The sequence below is a fragment of the Pinus tabuliformis genome, chromosome 4_2, assembly GCF_031772625.1.
Source record: "Pinus tabuliformis cultivar Carrire ecotype Pingquan chromosome 4_2, CPIR1, whole genome shotgun sequence".
In the NCBI taxonomy this organism is placed as follows: Eukaryota; Viridiplantae; Streptophyta; class Pinopsida; order Pinales; family Pinaceae; genus Pinus; species Pinus tabuliformis.
Window position 1 is genome coordinate 418,080,753 of NC_142304.1, and position 18,385 is coordinate 418,099,137.

General features: G+C 36.8%; 1 protein-coding gene across 1 annotated transcript; it reads right to left on the reverse strand.

Moving 5' to 3' along the window:
* Positions 1 to 2,072: 2,072 nt before the first annotated feature.
* On the reverse strand, positions 2,073 to 9,605 carry LOC149169728 (uncharacterized). The gene is made up of 7 exons (XM_089425309.1): positions 9,293 to 9,605; positions 9,116 to 9,170; positions 8,994 to 9,039; positions 8,810 to 8,894; positions 2,687 to 2,741; positions 2,565 to 2,610; positions 2,073 to 2,465 (listed from the first exon to the last, which is right to left on the reverse strand). Exons 1-7 carry the CDS (start codon positions 9,603 to 9,605, stop codon positions 2,073 to 2,075), a joined length of 993 nt encoding a protein of 330 aa, XP_089281435.1.
* Positions 9,606 to 18,385: the final 8,780 nt, after the last annotated feature.

An 18,385-nucleotide genomic window follows, 5' to 3' on the forward strand; every position in this document is an offset into this window, starting at 1 on the left:
TCACTATCAAACTTAATTTTGAGGCTCAATATTTCAACTTAAGTTGGATGAGGATCTACTCATTTTTATTTCTATTTTTTTAATGAGGGGGGTAGATTAATTGTCTAAGGCAATAAATTTTGATGAATTGAATTATAAATATAAATAATAATTAGTTAAATAGAAAGTAGCTTAGTTATATAAATTAAACAACATGAGTCAAGTTGCACTAGCACAATGGATTGAGGATGGGCCTCCTTAGCAAAGCCACATAGGATCAAACCTCAAAGAGAAAACCTCAAATATACTGTTGGGCAAGTTCTATGGGGAGCAGACTTGCTAGAATCTAGTGAGCTTAGGGCTAGTGTTAATGAGGCAATGTGTTATGGGAAGGAGATATGCTAGAACCCAATAAACTTAGGGCTAGTGCTATCCCGACAAGCCTAGAAAAACACACAATTTAACAAACACCAAAACAAAATTTTAATGACATAAAATTGTTATTAAAAACTTCAACCTTTAAATTGGAAGACCAATTTTTTTATTTTTTATCAAAATATAACATTGAAATTTGTAATTATTTAATGTATAATTAAATTGTAATAAACACCAAAGATAGTCACTGTAATTACAAATATAACCAATATATATTATTATTGAAGTTGCGAATTATTTTTCTGGTCACTAAAATATGAAAATGAAAATATAGTCTACATAAATGTAACTCTCGTAATCAGCACATACTGATGTTGGATGAGACTTCGAGAGACGTCTCATTACTGTTTACCAGAGACGTCTCACTGCAGGAAAATTAGTGTTCCAAGGTTTCCCAAAGAAATTAATGTTTCAACCTCTTAGGTCAAAATTGCAGTTTAGGGTTTGCGTGGAAAGCAAAACACAAGTTTCGTTTACGTGGAATTTTTCATTGGAAATATGAAACTATATGAAATTTAAGCTTATGGTTAGCTCAACACTTACAAAACACAATTTCATTTCCGTTGAAATTCCGAAGAAATTAGTGTCAGGAAAATATTAAAATTTAAGGTTTGTGTGGCCAACATAACACAACTTTTATTTATGTGGAAGATTTCATTGTCAAAGTAAACGAAATTAAAATTGAAGATTGCATTGACTTGCAAAACACAATTTCGTTTCCGTTGAAATTTGAATAAAATTTAAACACAATTTCATTTCTCTGTTTTTCGTCTGACAATTTCATTTCTCTGTTGAAGGTTGGTTTTCAATGGAAATATGTAAAGGTTGGGTTTCATTTGGAATATGTAAAGGTTGGGTTTCATTGGAAATATAGGCAACGCATATTATCATTGAAGTTTTGAGGAACTTATCTCTAATAAAATATGAAAAAAAATACATAAACGTAACTGTCGTAATCACCACATACTGATATAATGTGAGGCTCCCAGGGACGTCTCAGGACGGTTCACATCGGTCACATTTCTCGAAGAAATCAGTGTTCCAACGTCTGGGATGAAAATTAAAATTTAGGGTTTCGCCGCAAGCAAAACACAATTTTCGTTTGCCTTGAAAATTTCATTGGATGTATGAAAGCATATAAAATTTAGATTTATTGTTAGCTTCTGATGCAGGAGCATCCAGCTCCGACGAGACAGAAGGTGGTTGACTGTCTCATGGAGAGAACAAGAACTAGCAGAGAACACATGCATAGCTGGACAGGTTATCAAACTTGTCATTTGTTTTAATTTTCTTTATTATTTGTTTTACTTCCCAGAAGGTCGTTAGGGACCATCGAAATTGCAAACTGTGAATTGTTTTAGTCTAGAAATTAGTTAACAGTAAATTAGCATTTAGTGGAAACAAACTGGTTGGCAGTTGTAATAATTCTGGTTAGACAGATACAATTGAAGGTAAGATACAGTAAGCATATAATTGAAGTAGGCAGACAGTAAGCCGTAACGAGAAGAGTAAGCGCTGCTACAGGAAGCCACCCCCATACAGAAAGGAGGACTGACAACCGTCATCGACAAAAGACACCAGGTAACAAACATACAAGCTTTTATACCTTTTACAAAACATGTAATTGCTGGAAATGAAAGTACAGTAGTTTCATTTAATTAAACCATTACAAATAAGGTGCACAAAAAAGTTTTTCTGAGCATAGGATGCTCACCAAAAATGGGTCCCTTTACAAACGAAACCATTACAAGGAAATAAATGCAACAGAACAGGCTAATAGAACCATAAGTGACAAAGGAAAATACAGTTCGATTACAACCCAAGCGACAATGATTATTTACAGACCAGAACTTAATGACAGAGAAAAATACAGTTCGTTTACAACCCAGGTGGCTGTGAATATTAAAGACAAGAACTTCAACCACTTTATAACCTAACAAACGAAACAACGCTGGAAGGACCCTACCCGTTATATAAGGTTGGGAGGGTTTTGGGTTGTCTCCAGAACACGCAGAGAGCATAAGCCCACGGTGGCCAGCCACCTGAAAAACCTGCAAAAACGAAGGTGGACGCAGGTGAGCACAAGCTGAAGCAAGAAAACAACTAAAAACACCAGCAAACGAGCGGGTCACAACCACATTGGTTCTCACCTGAAGTTGAACCAACGGCACTGCAAAACAAACCGACACCCATAACCTGAAGAACAAGGGACGAGTTTGTTAAAGTCTGTAAAAGATGTGAAGACAGAGACTGGCATCGAACCAGAGCTTACCTCCGAGACCAGGTTGGAACGAAATGGTGAACTGAAGCGCGGAACTGAAGGAAACCTGTCACAGTACCAATCACAAGTTAACAGTGCGTGGAATGAACCCCCTCAACAAAAAACAATTAAAGGAACACCAAATATAGCGCATGATTGTGCAGGGAACTAACGACATGTCGCCCTCACAAGAAACCCAACTCACAGCATAGCGGGAGGCCGGAGACACCAGAGAAAACTCAGCGCCAGAACGAAAAGCCGGAGGCGCAAATAACCTTCCACAGAGCAGAGCCAGAGACTTACACAGTGAACAATGAAATGACCAGTAAACGAGGATTGGGTTGTCAAAAGGCAGGAGTGGTTGACGAAAGGAACTGACAGGTGGAGTTTCATAACCTGTACCACCGGTTAACTCTCCGAAATATCTAGAGGCCTGTACATTCGCTTCAACACCAACGTCTATCACATTAATTTTCGCACAGTGGAAACAGCTACGCCACGTTGGAGGGCTGGGCCATCAAAAGTGGTATCAGAGAAGGTTGACGAATAGGAGAAAATGGAGGTTGGTAGAAGAGGAAGAGGAAGAGGAAGAGCAATCCGGAGGATAGCAGAAGAGGGACTCTGTGAGGAGATTCGCATTTTGCGAGAAAGATTAGCAGTGGTAGAAGCTGGGGGAAGGAGGAACCCAACAGATGATAGTAATGAGGATGTGGCAAAACCAGAAGATGAGGTTGAAGGTGTGACACCGGAACTCCGGTTATTAAAGTCAATTTTGCTGTCCAGTCATAAGCCAAGGCATGAGCTACCCACTTATGACGGAAGTCTGTCTGCAGATGTGTTATTGGATTGGTTGAGTGAAGTGAATAAATATTTTGAGTTTGAGGAAACCAGTGAGGATAAGCAGGTGAAGTTCGCCGCCACAAAGCTGAAAGGACATGCGTCCTTGTGGTGGGACAACGTTCAGGCGGAAAGGAAGAGGCAACACAAACAACCTATAAAGAAGTGGGCCAGGATGGAGGCAAAACTGAAGGAGAAGTTTCTGCCGAAAGACTATCAGATCATGTTGTATAGACAGGTGCAGAATTTAAAACAAAGAGGGATGACTGTTAAGGAATTTACAGAAGAATTTTATAAGTTGAACCTGCGAGCAGGGTACGTGGAAGATACCCCAGAAAAGACAGCCCGGTTTGTAAATGGGTTGAGGGGGGAAATCCTGGATGAAATCGGTATCCTCTCGCCCAGAACTTTGGACGAAGCTTATCAGTTTGCACTAAAAGCAGAGGAGAAAATTAACAGAAAACAGAATGCCAGGAGAGGAGGCGGAACTGGCAGAGGGAAAGGTAAGGTTTTTCGCAGAGGTAGAAGTGCAGGTTCCAGTGAAGAAGGCAGCAGTTCTAAGTCTGCTGGCACAACAGAGAGGGACAATAGCACTAGAGGAGGACGACCAGCTCAGCAAGGATGAGGAAGTGGTCGGGACAGGGGAACTGTCCAGTGCTATCATTGCCACAAGTTAGGACACAAGTCGTATGACTATCCTGAAGGTGAACCGGTAGGTGGAAGAGGAGCGTATGTTGCTCAGCCAGAGGATGCTGAGGCAACACCTCAGGAAGTGGAGAACACACCAGAGACGGGTGAAGCTTTGGTGTCGAATAAAGTGTTGTTAAAACCAGCAAAGGAAAATGCAGAACCTGACCAGCGAAAAGCTCTGTTCTGAACTGTTTGCAAGTCACAGGGTAAGTGCTGCAAGCTGATCATCGATAGTGGAAGTACCGACAATTTGGTGGCAGTAGAGATGGTGGAGAAACTGGGATTGAGAAAGTTGAAACATTCCACTCCATATAAAGTGTCATGGCTGCAGAAAGGACACCAACTGTTAGTTGACGAACAGTGTGAGGTGGAGTTTTTGATAGGTAGGTATAAGGACAAAATTATCTGCGATGTTATGCCGATGGATGTCTGTCATATATTGCTAGGACGACCCTGGCAGTTTGACAGAAGTGCAGTTCATGACGGGAAAACGAATTGTTACAAATTTTTCAAAGACGGGATCAAGCACACACTTGTACCCATCAAAGAGGAAAGTGCAGTTGAAACCAGTGGGGTAAAAACATTGTTGATGGCAGGAAAAGAATTTATAAAATAGATTGAGGACAGTGATGTAAATTTCACTGTCATAAGAAGACCAAAAGCAGTGATATTGCATACACAGATTTCATATTTGCCCGAGGAAATCCAAAAGATGCTGCAGGAGTTTGGAGACATTGTGGTGGATGACCTTCCGGATGAACTTCCACCCAGGAGAGGTATTGGTCACTGCATTGACTTTATACCAAGGGCAAGTCTACCAAACAAAGCAGCTTATCGTATGAGCCCTAAGGACCATGAAGAAATCAGGAAACAGGTGCAGGAGTTGTTAGACAAAGTATTGATTAGGGAGAGCATGAGCCCCTGTGCAGTACTAACCGTTTTGGCTCCAAAGAAAGGAGGAGAGTGGCGAATGTGCACGGACTCTAGAGCCATTAACAAAATTACGGTTAGGTACAGGTTCCCCTTACTGAGAATGGACGATATGATGGACTGTTTGAGTGGGGCGGCTTATTTCTCGAAAATTGACTTGAAAAGTGGATATCACCAGATCCGAATTCGGGAAGGAGATGAGTGGAAGACAGCTTTCAAGATGAATGAAGGCTTATATGAATGGTTGGTGATGCCATTTGGGTTGAGCAATGCTCCCAGTACATTCATGCGCTTGATGAATGAGGTACTGAAGGAATTTATTGGGAAATTCGTAATAGTTTACTTGGATGACATCTTGATTTTTAGTAAAACTAAGGAAGAACATTTTAGGCATGTTTGCAGTGTGTTGAGGAAGCTGCAGCAAAACAAATTGCTGATCAACCTAAAAAAGTGTACTTTTTTTCAGCGGGAGTTAGTGTATTTGGGTTTTGTAATTGTAGAAAACGAATTAAAGATGGACCCAGAAAAGGTGGCAGCTATAGTTAGCTGGCCTTCGCCGGGAAGTTTATTTAAAGTCCGCAGTTTCCACAGACTAGCAAGTTTCTACAGGAAATTCATCAGGAATTTCAGTGAGATCTGCGCACCTATGCTGGATACGATTAAGAAGACAAATCAGCCTTTTCACTGGACTGAAACGGCGGAAAGAGGTTTTCAGATGTTGAAAAAGAAGATTACCGAAAGACCGATATTGAGGCTGCCTGACTTCAACAAACCCTTTCAGGTTCGTTGTGATGCCAGTAATATGGCCATTGGGGCAGTACTAAGTCAGGAGGATAGACCAGTCGCATATTTCAGTGAAAAGCTGAACGAGAGTAGACAAAAATACTCAACCTATGACAAACAATTCTATGCAATTATACAAGGGTTAAAGCATTGGAGGCACTATCTGTTGGGTAATGAGTTTGTTTTGTTTACGGATAACTCTGTGTTACAGTACATTATGCAGCAACATAAATTGAACCATAAGCATGCAACATGGGTAGAGTACTTACAGAATTTCATGTTTGTACTAAAACATATTAGTGGGCAAGCAAACAAGGTGGCAGATGCGCTAAGTAGAAGAATTTTACTCTTACAGGAAGGTACGATGCAGGTTTTAGGCTTTGAACACCTGAAAGAGCTGTATCAAACATATGCCGATTTTAAGGAGGCCTATGAGGCTTGTCAAAACCCTCTGTTGAGAAACAACAGTCTGTGGTTGGACTATAATTTACAGGAGGGATTGCTGTTTAAGGGAGGACAGCTGTGTATTCCCAACTTCTCTATGTGAGAAAGCATTATTCAGGAGAAACATAGTGGAGGTTTGGCTGGACACTTCGGTATAGACAAGACAGTAGCACAGGTACGACATTTTTATTTTTGGCCAAAATTACAGCGGGATGCACAAAGGTACGTGAGTAGGTGCAAGGTTTGCAAACTGGCAAAGGGCCACAGTCAGAATGCAGGTCTGTACTTACCATTACCCGTTCCGAGCCAACCATGGGACTCCGTCAGTTTAGATTTTGTTCTGGGTTTGCCTAAGACACAGCGGGGTTTCGATTCGGTAATGGTTGTGGTAGATCGATTTTCAAAGATGGCGCACTTTGTACCTTGCAAGAAGACCAGTGATGCTACTTATATAGCACATTTGTTTTTCACTAAGATTGTTCGACTACATGGGCTTCCAAGGTCCATCCTTTCCGACAGGGACGTAAAGTTCACCGGTCATTTTTGGCGAACCCTGTGGAAAAATTTGAACACCCAATTACAGTTCAGCTCCGCTTATCACCCGCAGACAGATGGCCAAACTGAAGTGGTAAACATGAGCTTAGGAAATTTGCTTCGGAGCTTAATAGGAGAGAATGCACGGACGTGGGACCGTGTACTAGCTCAGGCGGAATTCGCATACAACGATTCCCCTAATCGCAGCACCGGTTATAGTCCTTTCCAGATTATGTACGGCATGCATCCACGCGGAGTGCATGAATTACGAGATTTGGGGAAGCTCGAAAAACAAAGTGCTGATGGGGAAGATTTCGCCCAAGCAATGAGTAATTTACATGAGCAGGTAAAGCTGAAATTACAGGACAGCAGTCAAAAGTACAAACAGCGGGCTGATTCAAAGCGTCGAGAAGTTCAGTTTAACATTGGGGATGAAGTCCTTGCGTATTTACAGAAGGAGCGATTCCCGAAACGGGAGTACAACAAATTGAAGTATAAAAAGATTGGTCCCTGCAAAATCATTCGCAAATTTTCTGCAAATGCCTATGAGCTGCAGTTGCCGCCAGGGATCGGTATTTCTCCCATTTTTAACGTGGCAGATCTGTTTCCTTATGTCGCTGATCCGAGAGACGATACAGCAGCAAAACCACCGCGGGACACCAGTTGTGAGGAAAGTTCATGGATGAGGCAGTTGCCGGTGGCACAACCCCTGGAGATCGAGAAGGTCCTTGACACACAGGTAGCTAGGCACACACGTAGGAAGGAATATATGTGGTATTTGGTCAAGTGGAAGAACCGTCCGATAGAGGACAGTTCGTGGCTCAACGCAACACAGATACAGAAAGCAGGCTATTCTGTCGACGATCTCATGGAACGGAGCCATGACTTTTTTCCACCCCGGGAGCCTGATGCAGGAGCATCCAGCTCCGAGGAGACAGAAGGTGGTTGACTGTCTCATGGAGAGAACAAGAACTAGCAGAGAACACATGCATAGCTGGACAGGTTATCAAACTTGTCATTTGTTTTAATTTTCTTTATTATTTGTTTTATTTCCCAGAAGGTCGTTAGAGACCATCGAAATTGCAAACTGTGAATTGTTTTAGTCTAGAAATTAGTTAACAGTAAATTAGCATTTAGTGGAAACAAACTGGTTGGCAGTTGTAATAATTCTGGTTAGACAGTTCAACTGGAAGTGGAAGAAGTTATGCTTCCCGGATGTTAAAAACAGAAAAAAAAAAGATAGCAAAGGGAGGCCCCTCGGGAAAAAGAGACACAGATACATTCCTCTGTAATAAAAGCAAATTGTTTGTTTTAAGAACCACTGCTAAATTAGTTCATTCGATTGACATTGTTTGTGACTAACATCCATTGCAATAAGGATACAGCAAGCATACAATTGAAGGTAAGATACAGTAAGCATATAATTGAAGTAGGAAGACAGTAAGCCGTAACGAGAAGAGTAAGCGCTGCTACAGGAAGCTACCCCCATACAGAAAGGAGGACTGACAACCGTCATCGACAAAAGAGACCAGGTAACAAACATACAAGCTTTTATACCTTTTACAAAACATGTAATTGCTAGAAATGAAAGTACAGTAGTTTCATTTAATTAAACCATTACAAATAAGGCGCACAACAAAGTTTTTCTGAGCATAGGACGCTCACCAAAAACGGGTCCCTTTACAAACGAAACCATTACAAGGAAATAAATGCAACATAATAGGCTAATAGAACCATAAGTGACAAAGGACAATACAGTTCGATTACAACCCAAGCGACAATGATTATTTACAGACCAGAACTTAATGACAGAGAAAAGTACAATTCATTTACAACCCAGGTGGCTGTGAATATTAAAGACAATAACTTCAACCACTTTATAACCTAACAAATGAAACAACGCTGGAAGGACCTTACCCGTTATATAAGGTTGGGAGGGTTTTGGGTTGTCTCCAGAACACGCAGAGAGCATAAGCCCACGGAAGCTAGCCACCTGAACAACCTGCAAAAACAAAGGTGGACGCGGGTGAGCACAAGCTGAAGCAAGAAAACAACTAAAAACACCAGCAAACGAGCGGGTCACAACCACATTGGTTCTCACCTGAAGTTGAACCGGCGGCACTGCAAAACAAATCGACACCCATAACCTGAAGAACAAGGGACGAGTTTGTTAAAGTCTGTAAAAGATGTGAAGACAGAGACTGGCATCGAACCAGAGCTTACCTCCGAGACCAGGTTGTAACGAAATGGTGAACTAAAGCGCGGAACTGAAGGAAACCTGTCACAGTACCAATCACAAGTTAACAGTGCGTGGAATGAACCCCCTCAACAGAAAACAATTAAAGGAACACCAAATATAGTGCATGACTGTGCAGGGAACTAAAGGCATGTCGCCCTCACAAGAAACCCAACTCACAGCACAGCGGGAGGCCGGAGACACCAGAGAAAACTCAGCGCCAGAACGAAAAGCCGGAGGCGCAAATAACCTTCCACAGAGCAGAGCCGAAGACTTACACAGTGAACAATGAAATGACCAGTAAACGAGGATTGGGTTGTCAAAAGGCGGGAGTGGTTGATGAAAGGAACCGACAGGTGGAGTTTCATAACCTGTACCACCCGTTAACTCTCCAAAATATCTAGAGGCCTGTACATTCGCTTCAACACCAACATCTATCACATTAATTTTCGCACAGTGGAAACAGCTACGCCACATTGGAGGGCTGGGCCATCAGCTTCTCTTTCGTTTCCGTTGATATTTCATTGGAAATATGAAAGTAAATGAAATTTAAATTTAAATTTATCGTTAGCTTAAGACTTGCAAAACACAGTTTCATTTACATTGAAATTTTAAGAAATTAATGTTTACAGCCTGTCATGAAAATAATTAAAATTTGAGGTCAACTATTCAAACAAATCACAGCTTTCATTTACGTGGAAATTTCCATTGTCATTGGAACTGCCTTGACTTGGAAAACGCAATTTCATTTCCGTTGAGATTTAAATAAAATTTAAACACAATTTTATTTAGGTGGAACTTTTCATTTAAGAGGTTGCATATGCTGTCCACTGTTTTTAGCTTTACATATTTTCTCTTATGCAGTTTATATAATATTCTCCATGTTTAGAGGGTTTATTGTTCCAACTTTTTCCAAAAAAATTAGTGTTCCAATTTTTCAGGAAATAATTAAAATTTGAGGTTAGCTATTCAAACAAAACACAGGTTCATTTATCTGGAAATTTTCATTTGAAATATGAAAGAAACTAAATTGAAATTTAGAGTCTGCCTGGCAAACAAATCAAAACTTTCATTTACCTAGACATTTTTATTGGAAATATGAGAGTAAATGAAATCAAAATTTAAGGATGGTTTGACTTATGAAACTGTGTCATTTTACATTTAAATAAAATTTTGAGAAATTGTATATGTTTTTAAGTAAGTTGATTAATGAAAACTAATAACAGTTATGCATTTGTGTAGATATATTTGATTATTTTATATTTAAATAAAATTTAAGAAGTTATACATGTTCTTAAGTAAGTTGATTAATGAAAACTAACCACAATTATGTATTTGTATAGATATATTTGATTTTAAGGTTGTCTTTTTCAAAATAATTTTGTGATTTTAATATATCATAATATTTAAATTTTTTTTTAGTCCCCCATATTTTATTAATCAAGACTAAAAAGATGCAATAAAACAATGTGATTTTAAGTAAGGAGAAATGAAATTATGTGTTTGTATAGATATATTTGATTTTAAGATTGTCTTTTTCAAAATAATTTTGTGATTTTAATATATCATAATATTTAAATTTTCTTTTTTAGTCCCCTATATTTTGTTAACCAACACTAAAAAGATGCAATAAAACAACATGATTTTAAGTAAGGAGAAATGATATTTGGAATGCAACAAAACAAGGATACTTAGTAAAAGGTTTCTAAAAAGGTTTAATAAAACTTTTAAGTTAGTAAATAATTGTGATAAAGGTTTTATGTACCTTTGAAATTGTGGTCAAAATAATGGAGTGGTTAGTGAAACCTATTGAAGTGGTTAGAGCAAGAGTTGTTAAAAATAAAGAATTAAATTTAATAAAAAATCATTAGTATATATAAAAATAGAGTATAGTTAACATTTATATAATGATGTAATTGATAAGAAAAAAGAAAAAAATTGTCAATTATAAACTATTTCTTTTTTCAAGGACAAAAATAATTGCATGAATTTAACTATATATTTGGAGAAAAGTTATCTTAAAAGGAAGATAGATTTTATTATTGTTATATGAATAATAACAAATTTATAATATAAAAGTTTAATTATCAAATTTTTATATGCGTGATTACTAATTTTAATTCACATAAGATTGGATCATTATAACCATTTTGACTATCCAACACATAATTGGAAAAATGTGGTGGATCAGAAATTTTGGCGGATTAAACTTTAATTTTTTGTTAATTAAATTTTATAATTTTTATCAATTAAATTATAAATAATAATTACTTAAAATATAATTTTTTGTCTACAAGTTATAATTCTGACAATAAACTATAAAGATAAATAGAATGAAATGAGCACTTAACTATAAAAGATAGCTATAATTATGATTAACTTAGGAGTTGTGTTTAAGCCTGAATTTTTAGATTTTTGGCTAGAATGCCCTCAAAAAAATTGTGGTGAAATTTTGATTTGTGTTGTTTAAATTATTTTTTTTTACTCTTTTTTTTATTAAATACATGGATTCAGCACCCTCAAAGACTTTTGAGACACTTTTATTGTGTAGAGTTCACTCATCAACTAGATTTTTTTTTCAAAAAGTGAACAAATCCATCATCTTATATTATTAATGAAATTTTGAATTAAATTATTTTATTTTATTTCAGAAACAAACAAAACTAGTATAACCATATAGTAATCACCACCACAATATGATGTTAAATGAGACTTCTAAACTTCCACCAATTTCTGATAAATGCTCAAATCAGCCACAAGTCCCTATGCACAGAGATCTATTGTTCCAAAGTTATACTAATCTTCCAACCTCACAGAAAACATTAATATTTAAGGTTTAAGGCTAAACACAACTTTCATTTAAATATAAATTCATGGGAAATATGAAAGTAAATGAAATTAAAATTTAATGTTGGCTTGACGTAAAGAACACAATTTCTTTCATAGTTTTTGCTTTTCCATTTTCACAGTGTTTATTGTTCCAAGGTTTCCCAAAAAAATTATTGTTCCAATCTCTCAGAAAAGAAAAGAATCGATATTAACAAAACACACTAAGAAGGTTGGTTTGACTAAACAACAGTGGGATTATACCTTTAAATGAAATTTAAGAGGTTGCACATGTTCTCCTCTGTTTTTTCTAGTAGGGATTATATATAGTCTTCTCCATCGTACAAGGGTTTAGACATTTTTATATGTGTAAGTTGATTGATTAAAACTATCGATTATCAGAGGATCAGAGTTTCTTCACCACTATGCTGAGAGGAAAGCAAGAAAATATGTCTACCAAGAGCAGCCGAGTCAAGATCTTGGCAGAAGAGTGGAAGCAGCTTAAAAAGGAAGGGAAGTTTAGAGGCGTGGAAAGACGTAAATGTGGAACCTACGTTGCTACTCTCTGGAGTGGCTCGAATCGTACTCGCCTTGGAACGTTCCACAATCCGGAGTCGGCTGCCTTTGCTTATGAGGAAGCAAAAAGAAAGAAAGATCAACATGAACAGACTAAGAAAAAGGGGGAAGTCTCGTGCCTTGATTCGAGCAACATGCCTGGTGACTCTAAGGAACAGTTGCAGCAACAAAAAGAAGCAGAGGTATCCGAAGGTTCCAGCAGCAGCACTGGTGTGAGTGACAGTGTTGCATATTATTCAGGATCAGGTCTCTTGGAAGAAATAATAGCTCCTTTCTTCAAATTACCCATTCCATGACCACTCGTACATCCTATTATTATTCAAGATCTGTTGTTGCAGGGGTATTGTGAGTTTTTCAATACAATTATTCAATAGCTTTGATGTCTGAATAGTAGTTGTTTTTATGGGTGCCAGGATGACTCAGATGTAGAGTCACTCCATAATAATGATAGATTATCGTTTCGAACTTGGTTAACCTCGTGTTTTCATGTGACTTTTTAATTTGTTGAGTGTGATGTGGGTTGGCCCCACTCTCAGTTCTAAATGCAAAATAGTGAAGTAAGGAATTTAGGCAAAGGTAATGAATGTTGATGACGGAGGGTTGGAAGTTGTTGTTTGGGTTGAGAAATCAAAGGCCATTGTAAAGGTTTTTTCATGGCAATTGTGCATTTTAAAATTGTGATTTGGGTTTATTTTGGAAGCTTTTATACAGTAAAAGTACTACATTATCTAGTCTACTATCATAACAAGTTCTAATTGTGAATTCAGTTTAATTATGAATGGTAAATAGTGAGTAGTTGTAATTGTTAATGGTAAATAATGAGTTTGTGAGTTGGGACTATGGAGATATTGGGATCTGGATTCATTTTGGAATTTTTTATCTAATAAAAGTACTACATTGCCCAGAGTTGCTATCATAGCAAGTTGTAATTCTAAATTAGCTATAATTGTGAATGGTAAATAGTGAGTTTGTTTTTTGGGACTATGGAGCTATTGTTGTACCTCCTTGCAAGCTTGGTTATATTAGACGTTTATTTTTGGTACTTAGTTATGGCTCTTCAAGTTTACAGGAAACTAAATGAAATTAGTTCCCTAGCTCTCAATAGCTCAAATCCCTATTAGGATTTTATGAAAATTTCTCGTTATGAGCATTATGTAAGGAAATTTTACAAAATATTGTTGGTTCAGGGAAATTATGAAATCAATTTCTAGTTATGAGCATTATGTAAAGAAAATTTACAAAATATTCTTGGTTCAAGGAAATTATGAAATCCTCCGTATAAATAATGACTTAGTTCATTCTCAAACCCTCATTTCCACTATTAATCCATGTGGTCATGGGATTCTTTCTTGTCTTCACTCATTGCTTTTCTTTATGATCTTAAACCCCCTTTTTCAAAAAAAAAAAACTCAACATCCCACCATTTATTATTACTTTTTGTTAAAGCTATGTTTTGAAAATTATATTCAATTCTTGTAAATTTTATAATATACCACAATGAAAATATGGAGAACACCATTAAAGAAATGAATGAACAAGACAAAAATCAAACAACTCTAACGACATCTCTCTAGAATTGAGAAACACATGTTCTGAGATATTTTACAATAGTTTCCTTTCCTTAGTTTGATTATGTGTTACCCCATTATTCAATATACTGCTTTCTCTCACTTCTCAAACTCTACTTACTGACCCATCTAGTTGTTCCTTCCAACACTTCTTCACATGTTGGTCATGTTTATCTTCTGTAAGCCACTCTTTAATCCTCTCTTAGATGTTAGAGGAGAAAGTTACCACAGTGATCAGTCATTAATAGGAACCTCCACATCATTCATTGTTGATAATTCTTGTATGTTGTTCAAGTTTGCACCAAATTTCTGTAGCTTGGGGAAATCTCTCCTCAAATGGTTTTCTCCACACTCCAACACCAATAGGATCATTTCTACTAACTATGGATTTTTGATGTTGCTCACTTTTGGTGAATTTATTAAATCTTCCACCCTCTATTCCTTGCTTATATCCTCACCTTCTCTAAGTTCCTCCTTTTCCTTTCTTCTTCAAGTTACCCTGGACTTAGATCTTATGATTAGACTATTCATAAAAGTGTGTGGTATTTAGAATAACCTCCCCCATTGTATTATATTCATCATATTTTATTTTGTCTCAATATGCTTGTTGTGACTTGGTGACATACCTCCAGATCTTGCTCTCCTCATCCTTAATGTAAGCTACATACCTTAGCAAAACCAAGAACTTGTTGGTGTATTATTGAGGTGTCATTTGCCAAAGTTTGTGTTCATAGAACGCTTTGCTATGGTGTCATAATATTTCTCTTTTTTTCTTATTACATACATGGATTCAGCACCCTCAAAGACTTTTGAGACATTTTTATTGTGTAGAGTTCACTCATCAACTAGTTTTTTTTTCTCAAAAAGTGAACAAATCCATCATCTTATATTATTAATGAAATTTTGAATTAAATTATTTTATCTTATTTCAGAAACAAACAAAACTAGTATAACCATATAGTAATCACCACCACAATATGATGTTAAATGAGACTTCTAAACTTCCACCAATTTCTGATAAATGCTCAAATCAGCCACAAGTCCCTATGCACATAGATATATTGTTCCAAAATTATCCTAGTCTTCCAACCTCACAAAAAACATTAGAATTAAAGGTTTTCTTCCAACCTCACAGAAAACATAAGAATTTAAGGTTTTAAGACTAAACACAACTTTCATTTAAATATAAATTCATGGGAAATATGAAAGTAAATGAAATTAAAATTTAATGTTAACTTAACGTAAAGAACACAATTTCTTTGCTAGTTTTTTCTTTTCCATTTTCACCCTGTTTATTGTTCCAAGGTTTGAAAAGAATCGATATTAGCAAGACACACTACGAATTAGGAATGTAAATGAAATTAAAATAGAAGGTTGGTTTGACTAAACAGCAGTGGCATTATACCTTTCAATGAAATTTAAGAGGTTGCACATTTTCTCCTGTTTTTTTCCTCGTAGGGATTATATATAGTCTTGTTTTTCCTAGTCGGGATTGTATATAGTCTTCTCCATCGTACAAGGGCTTAGAGATTTTTATGTGTAAGTTGATTGATTAAAACTATTGATTATCGGAAGATCAGAGTTTCTTTACCACTATGCTGAGAGGAAAGCAAGAAAATATGTCTACCAAGAGCACCCGAGTCAAGATCTCGGCAGAGGAGTGGAAGCAGCTTAAAATGGAAGGGAAGTTTAGAGGCCTGGAAAGACGTAAATATGGCACACCTACGTTGCTACTCTCTGGAGCGTCTCGAATCGTAGTCGCCTTTGAACGTTCCGCAATCCGGAGTGGGTTGTGTTTGCTTATGAGGAAGCAAAAATAAAAAGAGATCAACACGAACAGATGGGGGAAGTCTCGTGCCCTGATTCAAGCAACAGGCCTGGTGACTCTGAGAAATCCTTGCAGCAACAAAAAGAAGTGGAGGTATTCGAAGGTTGGGACAGCAGCACTGTTGTGAACAGTGTCGCATATTATTTAGGATTAGAAGAGATAATAGCTCCTTTCTTCAAATTACCCATTCCGTGACCACTGGTATTATTATTCAGGATCTGTTGTTGCAGGCGTATTGTGAGTTTTTCAATACAATTATTGAATAGATTTGATGTCTGAATAGTCGTTGTTTTTATGGGTGCCAGGATGACTCAGATGTAGAGTCACTCCAGAATAATGATAGATTATCCTTTTGAACTTGGTTAACCTCATGTTTGCATGTTACTTTTGAATTTGTTGAGTATGATGTGGCTTGGCCCCACTCTCAGTTCTAAATGCAAAATAGTGAAGGAATTTAGGCAAAGGTAATGAATGTTGATGATGGAGGGTTGAATATTGTTGTTTGGTTCCAGAAATCAAAGGTCATTGTAAAGGTTTTTGCATGGCAATTGTGCATTTTAAAATTGTGATTTGGGTTTATTTTGGAAGCTTTTATATAGTAAAAGTACTACATTACCTAGTCTGCTACCATAACAAGTTGTAATTGTGAATTCTCTTTAATTGTGAATGGTAAATAGTGAGTAGTTGTAATTGTTAATGGTAAATAGTGAGTTTGTGCGTTGGGACTATGGAGATATTGGGATTTGGATTCATTTTGGAAGCTTTTATCTAATAAAAGTACTACATTACCCAGCCTTGCTATCATAGCAAGTTGTAATTCTAAATTAGCTATAATTGTGAATGGTAAATAGTGAGTTTGTGTTTTGGGACTATGGAGCTATTGTTGTACCTCCTTGCAAGCTTGGTTATAGTAGACTTTTATTTTTGGTACTTAGTTATGGCTCTTCAAGTTTACTGGAAACTAAATGAAATTAGTTGCCTAGCTCTCAATAGCTCAAATCCCTATGTCTGCTTAGGATTTTATGAAAATTTCTGGTTATGAGCATTATGTAAAGAAATTTTACAAAATATTCTTGGTTCAGGGAAATTATGAAATCCCTGGTATAAATAATGGCCCAGTGCATTCTCAAACCCTCATTTCCACTATTAATCCATGTGTTCATGGGATTCTTTCTTGTCTTCACTCATTGCTTTGCTTTATGATCTTAAACCCCCTTTAAAAAAAAAAAAAAAATAACTAAACATCACACCATTTATTATTACTTTTTGTTAAAGCTATGTTTTGAAAATTATATTCAATTCGTATAAATTTTATAATATACTACAATGAAAATATGGAACACACCATTAAAAAAATGAATGAAAGACTAGAAAAATCTAACAACTCTAATGACATCTCTATAGAATTGAGAAACACATCTTCTGAGATATTTTACAATAGTTTCCTTTCCTCAGTTTGATTATGTGTTACCCCATTATTCAATATACTGCTTTCTTTCACTTCTCAAACTCTACTTACTGACCTATCTTATTGTTCCTTCCAACACTTCTTCACATGTTGGTCATGTTTATCTTCTCTAAACCACTCTTAATCCTCTCTTAGATTTTAGAGGAGAAAGTTACCACAGTGATCAATCATTAATAGGAACATGCACATCATTCATTGTTGATAATTCTTGTATGTTGTTCAACTTTGCACCAAATTTTTGTAGCTTGGGGAAATCTCTCTAAAATTGTTTTCTCCACACTCCAACACCAATAGGATCCTTTCTACTAACTATGAATTTACTATGTTGTTCACTTTTGGTGAATTTATTCAACCTTCCACCCTCTATTCCTTGCTTATATCCTCACCTTCTCTAAGTTCCTCTTTTTCCTTTCTTCTTCAAGTTACCCTGGACCTAGATCTTATGATTAGACTATTCATAAAAGTGTGTGGTATTTAGAATAACCTCCCCCATTGTATTATATTCATCATATTTTATTTTGTCTCAATGTGCTTGTTGTGACTTGGTGACATACCTCTAGATCTTGGTCTTCTCATCCTTAATGTAAGCTACATAACTTAGAAACACCAAGAGTTTGTTGGTGTATTATTGAGGTGTCATTTGCCAAAGTTTGTGTTCATAGAACACTTTGCTATGGTGTCATAATATTTTTCACACAAGTACTTCACTTGAAAGTACTTTTCAAACTTCCTCCATGTTAGCTCTCTCTCCTTGATACTTTTTATATTCTTGAAATCCTCCCACCATATATCATCCTTTCCTTTTAGACTAAAAAAAGCCACCCTCACATTCTCTTCTCATACACATGTAGCTTGAAGTACTTTTTAGTTCCCAAAATCCAAGCCTCTACATCTTCTGCTTTATTTACCTCTCCATCAAAGGTTGGGGCTCTTGCTTTCTTGAATTATTATTGCATGGGAGTCTTTCTCCTCTTCCTTGCACTGTCCAATG

Bases quoted from the DNA above. Each gene is read 5' to 3' on its own strand.
- LOC149169728 (XM_089425309.1), bottom strand. From the start codon at position 9,605: ATGTGGCGTAGCTGTTTCCACTGTGCGAAAATTAATGTGATAGATGTT. The intron at 9,040-9,115 runs GTAAGCTCTGGT...CTTGTTCTTCAG, and splicing joins GTTACAACCTGGTCTCGGAG to GTTATGGGTGTCGATTTGTT. The intron at 2,466-2,564 runs GTGAGAACCAAT...TCGTTTTTGCAG, and splicing joins TGCCGTTGGTTCAACTTCAG to GTTTTTCAGGTGGCTGGCCA.